The sequence below is a fragment of the Marmota flaviventris genome, chromosome 4 (genome assembly GCF_047511675.1).
Source record: "Marmota flaviventris isolate mMarFla1 chromosome 4, mMarFla1.hap1, whole genome shotgun sequence".
NCBI lineage: Eukaryota > Metazoa > Chordata > Mammalia > Rodentia > Sciuridae > Marmota > Marmota flaviventris.
The window spans coordinates 31,085,029-31,099,627 of NC_092501.1; the positions used below are offsets into that span (position 1 = coordinate 31,085,029).

The 14,599-nt window shown below is 44.4% G+C and overlaps 1 protein-coding gene across 2 annotated transcripts in view; it reads left to right on the forward strand.

Moving 5' to 3' along the window:
* The first annotated feature begins 4,354 nt into the window (after nt 1-4,354).
* The window catches only part of Blnk (B cell linker), a 73,253-nt gene continuing 63,008 nt past the window's right edge, over nt 4,355-14,599 (forward strand). For both annotated transcript variants that reach the window (XM_027930117.2, XM_027930118.3), the window contains exon 1: nt 4,355-4,552. In XM_027930117.2, coding sequence (XP_027785918.2) covers nt 4,506-4,552 — 47 coding nt within the window. In that variant the 5' untranslated portion in view covers nt 4,355-4,505. The remainder of the gene's footprint in view (nt 4,553-14,599) is intronic.

Genomic DNA, 14,599 nt, shown 5'->3' on the forward strand with positions numbered 1-14,599 from the left:
CAGGAACATTTCACAGGGTGGTGGAGAGATGAAGAAGACACACAGGCCAGGAGCTGTCCATCCCAATAGGCTGCTGCAACATTCTTTTCAACAGGGCTTGGATCAGCGCGGTGAGTACAGGCTGTTTTCATCTAAATTGTTCCCTTAAGAATACAGGGCTTCACTCCAGGCCAGTTTGATAGACAGAATGTTAAGCTTACTGTACAGATAAAATAGAGAACTGATTTGTGTCATAGAAAGAACAGTTTTGAGCTTAAAAGGGCCCTTGCTCATTTGCTCAAGCTTCCTTCTTCCTCCCTTCCTGCCTCTCCTGCCACAAAAGAGAACAGACAAACTGCTACCAGCCTCAACCGCACTTCCTTTTCTGTTTGTCTCCCCATCCTCTTCTGCTATTTTCCTCCGCTGTCTTGCGGGCTCCTTGGCCTCCTCCCAGCGCATCTTCCATCCGTGCCCTTAGCTGGCACTAGCTGAGAATACTAGCCTTGGGCCTGACCACTGGCAAGCTCCTGCTCCATTTTCCTGTGTCAGAGAGCGACTGGGCTGCTGTTGCTGCAGAATGCGCCCCCTACCCCATCCCGAGAAAGGGCACCAGAAAGGAAAAGAGAATGACTGACTTGGGGGTTAGGGACCCCAGCTGATGGGTCAGGAAAACTGGGTGGATATAAATCTTGTTACCTTCCTGAGGCTCGGACTATCTTTAAATAGGGATGATAATAGTAACCCCCACAGGGTAGTTGTCGCGCTGAACATCACGAGAGTAGAAGATGGTTCTGCATAGGAGAACCAACACCACATAGTGCCTGCTTCCTTTTGCAGTTTGTTTAAACTGGTCCTGCTGGGGAATAGCAATCTATGGGAGGTTATAGCAGAGCATATAGGTTGAACTGGGACTGACCTCCCCGTCCCAGCGAGAACTAGAAAAACCTTCAAATTTTTGTAATTGCCACAGCCACCCATCCCCTCCGTAGGAAGCAGTCTCATAATGAGAATCCAGGACTTCTTTTCTGGAAACTCAGAGTTTTGGCTAGTGCTAAAGAATTGTGGGTCATTTTGGCAGTGTTCAGATTCCAAGTCAAAAGGAGCCCAAGTCCTCCTGAGTCCCTGTTCCTATGTTCTAAAAGTGAGAAGTTGAAGTCAGGGAGACTAAGTGACTCACCCAAGGTCAATGTCAGGGCACGGCCCTCACAAAAGCTCTCCCTTGCAATGGCAGAGCCATGTGATTAGCAGCTTAGACTGTGGAGACAGACGTGGGGGGTCTGAATCCCAGCTCTTCTGTTGACAAGTGGCATAACTGTGGATCAGTTACTTACCCTTGCTGAGGATGTAAAATAAATGTCAGCATAGTAAAGGAAACACAGGGAGCATTCAATAAGCATGCATTGTAATTTTCCCCCAGAGATGCTAGAGAAAGAACCCAAGAGTGATCTGGTTCGATCTTGTCCCAGGCTCCAGGATAATCTGTCATCTGTCAAAGCCTTGTCATCTCACAGAATTGACTTAGATTTAGGCATGCTATTTTGGTTTTCCCCAATAATCCTAAGCCATGTTTTCTTTTCATTAATTATTTACTTTTTAAATAAATACCTACAATATGGGTGAGATATAAAAACATTAAAATGAACATTTATGCCCACCATTCAACTTAAGACATAGGCCACTGCCATTGTTTGGAAACCCTATGTGCCCCTTCATTCCAATCCCTTTCTAAGATAACCACACATCTGACTTTTACATTTATTATTCTCTTTGTTGGTTTTGCTGCATATGTGTGTATCCTAAATAACATTTTGTTTTATATGCCTCTAACCTTAATGTGAATGAAATCATACTACCTAAGCTTCTTTAGTTTGTCTTTTCTCCTCAAATTATTGTTATTTATCCATAGTGATATATATGAAGTTCACCAATTTTTACTGTTGAGTAGTACTCCATTATGTGACTATGCCACAATTATTTTTCTTTTGAGGGAAAATTGGGTTTACTTCCAAGACTTTTTTTTTCTTCTAGAAACAGTGCTTCTATGAAAATTTGTGCACATGACCTTGGCCTACATTATTAGGAACACTCACATTTATGATCTATACAGGGCCATAGATATGTTATCAAATTTGCTGGATAATCCCAATTGTTTCCAGAGTGATCACACCTTATATTTTATTTCAGGTTGGAAGTGTCCATTTGTCATCTGTCAATCTTCTGATGTACTAATTTCCTCATCCACTGTGCCTATAGATCAGGTCGGAATGCTTATCATGGTGTGCTGTTCCACATGTGCTAGAGAAGCAGGCTGTGGTCTCACCTCATTTACAAGTCACCAAGTGTCCCTTTCCACACTTGCACTGAACTTCCTGGTAAGCCAGTTCCAGGTGTAGAGCAATTGTGGAAGGCCTGGAACACCAGGTGGTTACACCACACACCACCGGGGGCAAAATGTCCAGTCTGGAAAAGCAGACTCTCATTTTCATCATGTCAGACTAAATACAGTAAAAAGAAGAAAGACAAGTGGCTGTAAAAAGAAAAAAGCAGAAGTGTGACCCTTGCGCCTGTCTTTTTCTCTGGGGAAATAAGAAGTTGCCAACCCAGGTGCTGAAGAGAGTTGTTTGATGGGGACAAAGTCAAGGGGCCAGTGGCTGCACTTTACAATACTTCAGAAGAAGTGAGCTGAGCGTTACCATCCCTTCAGTGAAGCCCAGCATTCCTGGTCTTTGATGACAATGTGTGTGCCTTGACCATATTGATTTCCTTGTTTCTTTCAGCTAAGAGCTGTGGGAAAGGAATAGCAGTGGTCTGGAGCTCTTTTAGAATATCCTGCAAGAAAATCAAGCTGCTGGACTGGGGGAAATAAACCATCAGAGGAAACAAAGCGCTTGCATTTTTCTCATGAAGATTGTCTGCTCTCTTGCTGGCCTGGCCAGGGCAGACAGTCCCCACCCTTCCACATCTAGTAGAACCAGAAATTGACATGCAGTTCATGACTGTAAATAATCAAGGTTACCTGGAGAACTATAGGATCTCTGCGCAAAGAGGAGGCCAGGAGAGAAGAAATCCATCTATGTGCCCACTTCTACCACTACCACGGCTGCTTCTCCTCGTCCTTCACCTCCTCTGCCTCCTCTCCAGCTCCCCTCTTCTGTCTACTCTTTCCTCATCTTGCTTCAGCCAGACTTTGAGTCTGTAACAGAGAGGTAACTAGGACCCCTCTTCTTTGTCCCCTTATATATTCTTCAGACCCAGGAGAGGGCTGGCCCCTTGATTGAGGTGGCACACCTGCGCTTTCCTTCACAGAGGTGACCAGGGTGTCCCTGTTAGCTGCAGGGAAGTATGTCCAGGTACAAAAGGAAGAGCCCTCTTGTTGTCATTCTCCTTGACCCTAACTTTGCCTTCTGCTCTTTCAATGACAGATAAGCCTGATTTTTCAGATCAGGCAGAAGAATTGTGAAGTCTTCCAGGAGGGAAGTAGAGCTTCCTGGGTGGGTTCGGCCACGGCCACGGCAGGTAGGGTTCGCTCCACCTTGCTCCACCTGTCTGTGCTTGGGATGCCCCTTGTCTGGCATGCCGCTGGGTCTGATGAAAGGAGAACGTAAGCAGTGGATAAGAATAGGACAAAGGCAGGGAGTGGAGTGACACTGCTTTTAAGGGGATGTCCTCCTGATGTTGGAATTGCATTTTTGGGAAATAGATGAGTACATCCTGGTTTTATTTGAGAGCACCAGGCTATCACTAGGGGAGCTCTGAAATCCACCAGCTGATAAGGAGGACACACCATTTATAATGGAAATCATCTTCCCTGGCCCAGGTCACCCCTTCCAATGATCTTGCACCAAGAATTGCCCATCCCATTTTAAATAGAACCCCAGGAAAAGAGAGACTCTAACTTTCTGAGTAAACTCTTGCCATGGTATCTCTGCCACCCTGATAGACATTTGGAGGAACAGTGCTATAAAAGTCCCCTTTTCATGTAATAGTTCTATAAATGGAAAAGGCTTATCCATAACTTGATGCAAATGTTCAGGAAGTCCCCAAAAGACATTCAGATGGAATTGATTATTCTAAGTTCTTTCTTGAGCCAAGGAAGTTCTGCTGACAGCCGGACACCTGCTAAAATTGGGGACTACATGTATGTGGGACAAACAGGAAGTAGTGACCAGCCAGCAACATTGTCCCAACCTGGTAACAACCCTGATTTTAAAAGAAAGCAGCTGGAAAGAAATCTTCATGGCCAATAGGTTTCGCTATCAAAGTTTACACAACGTGGAGTAATCAGCCAAGCTGGCTGGCTGGCTCCCCAGGTCACATGATTACATAGAAATATGAAACTTGACTATGTGCTCCAGCAAGTTTTACTTCTCCCTAGTGCAGGGGTGTTTGCCAGCAGCCTGCACTCTCAGAAGTCAGATCCAGTGACTGAAGCCCTGAGATCAGAGGCTTACCATGCTGCTCCCTAGGAGGGCCAGGAACTGCTGATATTACCACGGGTTGGCAACTCGTGTCCCTCATCCAAAAGAATGGACAAGCTTAATAAGATAACTGTCCCAGCCAGTCAGAAGCTGAGGTAAGATTTTTCTCATCTGGTACTTACCGCACCTCCATGTCCCCATCCCAATGATCTTATAGCTTCTCAGAAATCCTGAAACCCTGGAATACTCTGCTACTTTGAAGGCAGTGGGTGGCAACTACTATGGGGAAGCAAACTGGACTTTAAAAGAAATGTGTAGGAGCAAGTTGGCCTGCTCTAGCTCTGGCTTTTGCCAGTGATAAATATAAGGAGAGACAATGAAACAGAAAAACCAACGGCTCAGATTCTACCAAAGGTCAGCTTTCAGAATGCAACAGACTTTGCTAATGCAGAGTATGTCTAAACTGAGTCTGCACCGGCTTCACTGTGGATTGCTACTGAATTTTCAGGATACTTGAAATCATGTGTATTTATTTAGTTTTACTGTCATTTATTTCATGTATATTCATCACAAGTTTATTGGGGGGACTTTATCTGCCCTCATGATATTGTCACAATGGTTTTGTAAAAACAAAACAAAACACTTAGAATAAACCAGAAGTGGCCCAAGGGCATAAGTCAAGGAGATATGGAAAAGGCAACTTCCCAAAATTTGATTTCGAAGATTTTCTTTTTGTCTTACTATAATGACATCATGGCTTGTGGAAATTGGAACTTTGAAATGTGCGGAAGTGTGCTTTGTCCCACCTGCACACCACAGCTTCAGTTTCCCATGGGGTGATGTGACATGGGTAGCAGATGAGTTCTCAAAAATAATTAGAAACTGAAGAATTGGAGTTTTTAAGACAACAATTAAGAGAAATTAGCCTGGAATTGGCAGAGGAACAGCCCTTCACAGTTAGGATATGGGTCTTCTACCTGGTTGGGGCTTGATAAGAGGCCGGTCAAGATCCTCTGTGATCTGCAATGAGCAGGCAGCTTCAGCAGGGCAGCCGTTATTTCCATGCTGAGAGCGTGGAGCCATCAGCACTGCTGGGGGACAAGGAGGAGGTGCCATAGCTGCCTTGGGTCTTTGGTCTCGGTAGCTGTTCCCCCATGGGAGGGAGGTAACACAATGGAAGTAGCAAGGGACGCCATGAGCAGAGAAGAGAATTGGAGAGTGGAGAGATTTCCATGGACAAGACATGTCAAGAGCTGGGATTTGAGAGACGGACCAGAGTAGAGCAGGGAGAGAGTGACAGGCTGGGAGGGTGGAAATGCAGAAGCTGACACAAGTATGGTCCACTTGTGGGATGGTGAAGAGAGTCTTCTGCCCAGCAGAGGCTGGAGAGTGGGATGTGTGGAGCCAGAAGGTCCTAATAAGGTTGGATGTGTAGGGTGGGGACAGCTGGGAACATACCGTGAAGGTTCTAGTCATGGGAGCCGGAGAGCCTGCTGCTGTGTGATTGGAAACGTCATGCCTTCAGGCTTGGGGGTGGGGGTAGCAGGAAGGATCAGACCGAGGAACCTGGAGGCAGGGATGCTGCACGGGTGGGGGAGACTCAAGTAATCCAAGCATCTAGAACTGTGGGCCTGGACCTGGGCACAGCAGTGAGAAGGGAAAGAGGAGAGGTGGGTAAGATGGGAAAGAGAAAAAACTAACAAGGCACCATCTCCAAGGAGTAAGAGGGTTCCAAAGTGTCTTTTCAGACATATTCCACAACCTGAAGCTACACTAAGCCTTGGTAACTCTTTCAGGAAGTCCTCATGGAATCTAAATAAAGAAAGGCAATAGAACGTGAATCATTTTATGATCCCTCCCTCTGGGACAAAGTCCAGCCTGATCACAGAGTAGCTGATAGGCAATATGAAACCATAGATTAGAGGACAGAAAACCAAAATTATATGGTGGATAATCATACACTACACTCAGCTGCTGAGAGAAAAGTAGCTTTCTCCCCACTTGGTTACTAAGTTGTCTTAACAGCATAGGCCTGTTTTCATAAAACATGCACCGTCGACGTGGAACTTTCCAAAGAAATGAAATTGTAAACACAAGGGACTCAAAACATCATCCTAGATCTTTCCTGTAATTGTATGACCCGGTGAGGAATAGATAGATGGAACACATGCCCCCTAGGACTTGTGTCTTCTCTTTTTCCTGGGTTAAGACTGATTCAGAAGATCACTTACTGTGCAATTATTTGGCACCAGCTGACAATATACATAGACAGCTATGTTTATGCTCTTATGCTTGTTAAAGTTATATTGGAATCTGCTCAAATTCTTAGCCAAAAAAAAAAAAAAAAATGACAATGAGTGTCCGTCCAAGCATCAGAAGGGAGGACCCTGGCCCACGGAGTATATTTCCAGGGCTGAAATGAGAATGGAGGCAAAAGGAGTGACCAGGAGAAAAACAGAGTGAACCAAGGAAGAGGGCGGGCGGGATTAGAAGGGAAGTAGAGGATTCTTGAGATGGGGGAGAAGGGGAAGGTTCCCATATGGAAGGCTGGGGTGAGCTCTCACCTCGAGTGTCTGTGTAGAGGAGTTGAGACAGGCAAGGGAGCTGGGCATGACCACAGAGATGTTTGCTTCCACCAAAGCACAACATGAGGTGGGCTCCCATCTGACGGGGAGTGCACAGACTCTCAGAATCTTCTAGTGGATTCTTAGCTGTGGTTTTCCCTTGCATTTTATAAGGTGGTGATATCATTAGAAACCCCTCTGGGTTCTCAATTCTTCCACAGTAAACATTGTCCTTATGATCTTAAAAATTTTACACTTCTAGGTGAACATTTCCAATTTTGCAATCCTGAATCATACTCAAATTCATCCTTTTCAGTTTCGAGAAACCAATTTGAAGAGGAAAATTCGCTCATCATTTGTGCTTGTGTTTTTCTTTGTAGCACACACGCGCACACACACATACCTGCTTATTTTACAAGTAGAAAAGGCCTTTGGCACAAGCATGGTCAAATCAGGTCTCCCCAATCCTCATCTTATTGGATAGAGAGTATGGTGTTTTTCAGACAGACAAATCAAGGTGTTTGTGACTTTGGGCCTCCCTCACCTACCTGTAAGGTAAAGATGATAATAACAGTATAAATGTCACGGGACTATTATAAGGATTAAGTAATCTTGTGAAGCGATGACACAGTATTCCTTGCACATGGCAATTATTGAATTTAAGAATAACAGCTATTAATATTATTACCATTGTTACTCTTATTAATTCTGTGCAGTTGATTTTCTGAACATGAACAGTGGATTTTACATTGATTCCTGATAAAGTTGGTGCTAGTTTCATTTCTTCTTTCTATTTTGTCTATTGATTCTGTGACCATCTGTGGTATTTTGCTTTGCATGGATTATAGACATGACAGATATCCCTCTCAGCTGTCATCTAAGCGGCCAGTAAAACTGTTGAGCATGACAGAGTCCTGCCATGGGTGCCTGGGTCTTGGTGCTAGGGTGCTCGCCCTGAGATTCGTCAGTTGCTGGGATATGTTTTCTCTTCTCAGGTCTTAGAGTTTTCAACTGGAGTTCCCAGTTCCTTGACTTCTCAAGTTCAATTCTTCAGAAACAAATTCAACTTCTTTTAACCTCTCCATCACTAGCTCCCTCCCTGGTCCTTCCTGTTTCTGTCATGGTTTCATGATCGACTCTGACTCTGACTCATCCTCCCCTCTGCTTCTCTCTGCACTTCCACCCAAGCCCACTCACCTACCACGCCCCGGATTTTTCCTTTCTGGCACTTCTGTGTTCTTCTCTCCCACATGATCCTGGACATATTCTCATCTCTTCTAGGTCCCTATGTTTGTCTGGTCCAAATTCCTCTACAAAATGAGGAGTTTGGACCAAACAATCCCCCAAATCCCTCTCCACTCTAACGCTATGCGATCCTTGCAGCACAGAGATATATTAGGTATGTTATAGTCTCTAAGGTTACCATTTTATCCCGTGACCCCCTGGAGATACTTCTTCATTAATTTGGAAGGAAGATGCAAGTAGAGTTCAAAAGGGTTGATTCCAGTGTTTGGTTACTAGCCATGGGTCCTGAAGAAGCCATTTAGCCCACCCCAATTTCCCCACTTGTCAAGTGAGATTAGGCCTGTCTTCCCCAGGCTTATTATGAAGACAAAGGAGGACGACATGGGCCAAAGTACCCAGCATAATAGATATCACTGGGTCAGTACGAGAAGTAAATAGAAAGTGAACCCAAGATCCAGGACCTCAGCCCACCCATTGTGAATGGTTGTTTGTTATCTCTTCTCCTCCTCCCATTATGGATCCAGTTCCCCCTTAACTGGAGCAGCAGGCAGGGCAAGGGTGCGAACAGGAGCCACAGCACCCGATGGTAGAGATGGACAGCCCACCCCGCCCCAGGCAGCCTGGCTTCCCATTCACCTCACACTGCCTACCTGCCTCACGTCCACCGAGAATCTACCCAACTGTCTTGTGTCACAATGATGAATGGAATGTTCAGAGCAACTGGACAAGGATCCTTTCTTCTTGTGGGGAAAGCTCCACAGGAGACACATTATCAGAAATTTACTTAGTGAGTGTGGACTTCAGGGTCATCAGCCAAGAAAACTCAGGCGACTCTCTCACCCATCTGTGCATAAGTATGGTTGGAAAACACTAACCCGTGTCTGCGTGTCTGAGACACCCTCTGTCCCCATCCAACCACTGATGTGTGCTACGTTGGAACAGCTCCTTCCTCGTCATGCAACCATCTCCAAAAGGGTTGGGATATAATTACTTAGGGTAGGTTGCCAAGAGTTGAGCTACAATTGCATTCCTGCCCTGCCCCTAGATCAATCAGAGATTGGAGGATGCTGGTACTGAATGCTTGAGGCACACATTCATAGTCTCTTGGGTTTTCCCCACAGATGATTAACTCCATTGACTACATGGAGAATTTACTCATTTGGCTTTCTCTCTCCCTCCCTCCCTCTCCTTCTCCCCCATCCCCTTTTTTGGTGCTGGGGATTGAACCCAGGGTTCTTAATCACTGAGCCATACCCCTAGCCCTTTTAATTTTTCATTTTGAGACAGAGTCTCACTAACTTGCTTAGGACTACCTCGCCAGGTTGCTGAGGCTGACCTCAAACTTGAGATCCTCCTGCTTCAGTCTCCCAAGAAACTGGGTTTACAGGCATGCACCACCGTGTCCGGCTACTTAACTGATTTTTAAAGGAGACCTTACTGTGGCCTCTTATAATGACATCAAGGAATCTGTTAAAGAACATGTGCAAGGGGGGAAAGGGAGAGAGGTTAAATGAGGGCTTTTTAGAGGGAAATTGAAGCACTTGATGGCTTTCTTTGGCTTTTTAATAAAATGCATAGACATAGCCGGTGGTGGCGCACGCCTGTAATCCCAGCCTCTCGGGAGGCTGAGGCAGGAGGATTGAGAGTTCAAAGCCAGCCTCAGCAAAAGCAAGGTGCTAAGCAACTCAGTGAGACCCTGTCTCTAAAATAAAATATAAAATAGAGCTGGGGATGTGGCTCAGTCCTCATGTGCCCCTAAATTCAATCCCCAATACCAAAAAAAAAAAAAAAAAGAAAAGAAAATGCATAGACATAGCCTCCCCTTGGCCTCACCCAACACTTAACTATCTTTTAGAACTTCTCCACCTGGGACAATTTTGCCCCCAGGGGTTATTTTGTTCACAGTTGGGGGCTATTGACATCTAGTAGGCAGAGAGCAGTAATATTGCTAGACAGTCTAATTGACAATCCCCTTAGTGAGTGTGGACACAACAAAGAATTATCTGGTCCAAAATGTAAATTGTGCCACCCCTCAGAAACCCGGACTCCAAACAAGTGGAATGAATTATCTCTAGAACAAGAAGTACACCTTTGTTTGATGCTTAGAGTAACAATGAGTATTTAATATGTAGACTATATGATAGACATCTTGGCAATTGGTGTGGCCTCTGCTCACAGAAGATTTTTTTTTTTTCATCTGAGAGATTTGGGGGAGAAGTTGCCAAGGGAAAAGGCTAGAGATTCTTGGACTTGAATATCAATGAGTTGTTTTTGTTAATTTTAAATGATTAAAAAAAAAAAACAAAACTAAATTCTATGAGCTTCATGCACCATTGAGGTATCCATCATTCTCCCCTAGACAGAGAAATGAGAGCAGGAAGATTTCCAGACATGAGTCTGGATTGAAATGGTCTCTGTTTCTACTTTTATAAGTAAGACTGAGTCAACATTGAGTGGAAATCCTGAAAGTTGGGACAGAAGCAGATTAGTTGGTAGCAGTTATAAAGACATCCAAGGGCGGTGGGTCTCCCATACCCAAATTCTAGCAGAAGTGGGTGCACTGTGCTTGTTCTGGAGCAGAATTTGCTGTCCTGAGGTCCAGGGATACTAGTACTTGGAGACCCTGGATAAAGACAAAAGCAAATGACCCAAACAGACATTTATCAAAAGATATACAAATAGCCAACAAGAATATAAAAAAGTGCTCAGTATCACTAATCACCAAGAAAATGCAAATGGAAACTACAATGAGATGTTGCCTCACCCTCATTAGAATGACCATTATCAAATAGACAACAAATAAATGCTGTCAAGGATGTCAAGAAAAAGGGGAACTTTTATGCTGTTGTGTGGCATAAATTAGTACGGCAACTATGGAAACATCATGGACATTCCTTGCATACTCCCATTTAGTCAGACAGTTTCACTAGTGGGCGCAGAGTCAAGGGAAGTTAAATCATGTATCAAAGAGATGCACTCCATGGTTACTGCAGCACCATTCAAATAGCCAAGATTATTTGGAATCAGCCAAAATGTCCACCAGGAGTGGATAAAGAATATGGTGTGTGCTCTCTGTTCAAAAGTTAGATAGATGCTCCAGGCTGGTGGCTGATTCTGGATACACACACACACATATGAACGCATATAATGGAGTATTAGTCATCCATTAAAAAGGTGAAATCATGTTATTTGTGCCAAAGTGGTGGAACTGGAGGACATTGTGTTAAGTAAAATAAGCCAGGCACAGAAAGATGAATATCATATGCTTTCACTCATTTGTGGAAACTAAAAAATTAATCTTATGGAAGAACAGAGTGGAAGAGTGGTCATTGAATTCAGGGGGTATGGGGAGCAGGATAGCGAGAGACTATTTCAGTTACATAGAAGGAATTAGTACTGGTCTTTTGTAGCCTAGTAGGATAACTAGACCACAACAATCTGTAATATATTTCAAAGTAACTAGGAGAACCTGGAAGTTCCCAACACATAGAAATGATTAATGTTCAAGGAGATAGAAATGTTTATTACACTGATTTTGTCATTATATGCTATATACCTATATGGAATGATCATACTTTTATCCCAGAAATATACATATGTCTCAATAAAAAAAAAGGAAAAGACAAAGCAAGAGGTGCAGGAGATATGGTATGCTTTTGATGTCTTTTAACATCTTCTTAGTCAAAACTAAAAACCCTGCAGCGGTGTCTGAGACCCAGATGTGGTGTAACTCATCTATCAGCCAAGATGGCCTCTCTGTGGTCAGGGGTGGAGATTTTTTAAACTGGTGGGTGGGTTCTGAGGGTGCAATCTTTTTAAGAGTTTATTCCAACTCTATTATTAAGTAATTCTCTCTCTTCCCTCTAAAAAATGACTCTTTAAATTGCTTTCGATCTTATCCAGATCTCAGGAAATGGCTTCTCTGATGCTCTTAGTAGAGGAGGTGCCCAAGAGGGATCCTGGCTGTTGGGGACTACTCTCTGTTGAGATGTCACTTGCTCCCCGTTGGTGGCTGATTCTAGATCCTGCCTCCAAGCTCATGTGGCTGTGGGGCCCTTGACCCAATACAGACAGAGCCCATGGGAAATTTTTAATTCCACTTCACCAAGACTCCATGTAGGATGGTAGTCAGAGGCACGGATACTGCTTCCCAGCCAGACACTTGCATCCTGGATTTATGATAACACCCAATTGTCTCCTTGTTATTTTTGTTTGTTTTCTATTCCTTTTTGTTGCAACAATATACATAAAACATTAAATTTACCCCTTAACCAACTTTAAGTGTATGGCTCAGTAGCATTCAGTACGTTCATAATGTCAAGGCAACCATCACCACCATTCATCTCCAGGGTCTTTTTTATCTTGTAAAACTGAAACGCTGTGCTTATTACACTATTACCCCAGACCCCTCTCTTCCCAGCCCCTGCAAACCACCACCTACTGCTCTTGGGGGACCACTCTTCTTCTTTAAGGTGACCTTATTTCTCTCCTTTTGATGTTTAAGCTCTCAGGGACAGCCTTGCTATTCTCATTCCATGTCCCCACTGTGCTTCCTAGACCCCAGGGACCAAGCACACAATTAAGGGTTAGAAATGCTGATGGGATGGAATTCTAGCCCCATCCCTGTGCCTGCCTCCAGATCAGGGGAGGGGGGACCCTGAAGTGTGATGACACTGTTGTAGGCTGGCAGGCTCTTGCTGGCTGGTGGGGACTCAGAGATGCCTGGCTGGGGTGGAAACCTCTCAGGGATTTCCACCTCCTGGCTGTGTGTCTTCCTCAGCACATTCATGTTTCTGTCCCAGTTCTCCATCCATCAGTGAGCAAGCTCGTCTCCCTTTCCGCCTCCTTCCTCTCCATGCCTTGTTCCACAGCTGAGGCTATCAGCCTCCTAAGAGTTCCTCCCGCGGGCCTCCTGCTTTTGCTCAGTTGACCCACCCTCTCCTGCCTGTTTTGCCTTCATCTCCCTTCTAAAAGGGAGTCCACTGGCAGCCACACCTGACAGCTTATGTTTTAATGATATTTGCACAACTCTTTTACAGCACTGTGATCTGGGCCTCCTATACAGACCATGCCCCTGAGTCCAACATGGTTGTGTCAATGCTTACTTCAAAAGCAAGGCAAGTAGCCAGCTTAATGGACATGCGGTGTCCCCTTGCTGGGCTGCTCTTTTCTGTTGACCACTTCCCTGAAGAAGGATCTCATTACTCCAAGAGCATCCCTGCCTCCCAGCAGTCTTCTGGGGGCTCCAGCTGCCCCAGATTTCATCCCTTCACACAAGGCAGGGAACACACAGCTAGGCCTCTGAGCTTCCTGGTGAGTGGCCATGCATACAAAAGGGTTCTGTGCTTAGTATAATGCTCTGCTGATGCTGTCCTGAAATTTTTGCCTTATAATTTCAAATAAGAGGTCTGCATTTTCATTTTACATGAGACCCTGGAAATGATGAGCCACAGTGGCCATGAGTGGCCATGCCTGCTTACCTTGCCATGTGTAGAGACATGGCATGATGGAAAAGCATAATTGATCATCTTGCAAGGACCTGAGAGGACATCTCTCCATCCTTCTATTCCTCAGCTAGGAAAACAGGTCAGAGAGGTGAAGCCTCCTGTTCAGGCTCAGACCATCAAAGGCAACCCTTGAGGTACACCTCCTCTCTGCTTATGAGGAGGAAGAAGAGGTGGCCATGTCCCCCGTTTCTACTCTTACCATGTATGTAATTTTATTGCCAATATACCATTCCAGCTTAGTCAGTGTTCTGTACTTTTCCTAGACTTTTTTCTTTTAACTAAAAGGCAGCTAACTTACGAGTCAGAAACCTGAGTTTCATGCTGTCAGTATTTCAGGTTATTGCATGCTTCCAGGCCCAAACTTGAATTCCACGCTGACTCATGAAACTACTATATGTTTTTCAAAGAATGCTCCCACAGTAGTTCCTGTCATCCGAGAGCGAGTTATAATTACAAAGAGCAGAGCTGGCTTTACAGAGAGACTGAGCATGCAACACCAATGTGGTATCATTTAGCAGGTATCCTGGGAAGGTGTTTTTGCTGTACTGGAAAGATGAACTTTGGACTCAAACAGAATAGGATTTAAATTCTTGCTTTGCAATTAACTAGCTCATAGTCTTTGGGAAGGTCATAATCCTCTTTAGTCTTTTATTCTTTTTTTTAATCTGGAAAGGGAAATAAAAATGTATACTAATAATATATGGCATAAATAATAGGGACATTGTATCTGTAAACATGTAAAATGGAGGGAAAGAGCTCAGTGAATGTCTCATTCCGAAAATTATCCCCCAGCCTCAACTTCCCTCATGCCCCTCCATCTGTAGTGTCTCAGAGTTCTGGTTCAAATCCAGCTCCCAAGTGGAACAGGTTAAGGAGTCAAATCATT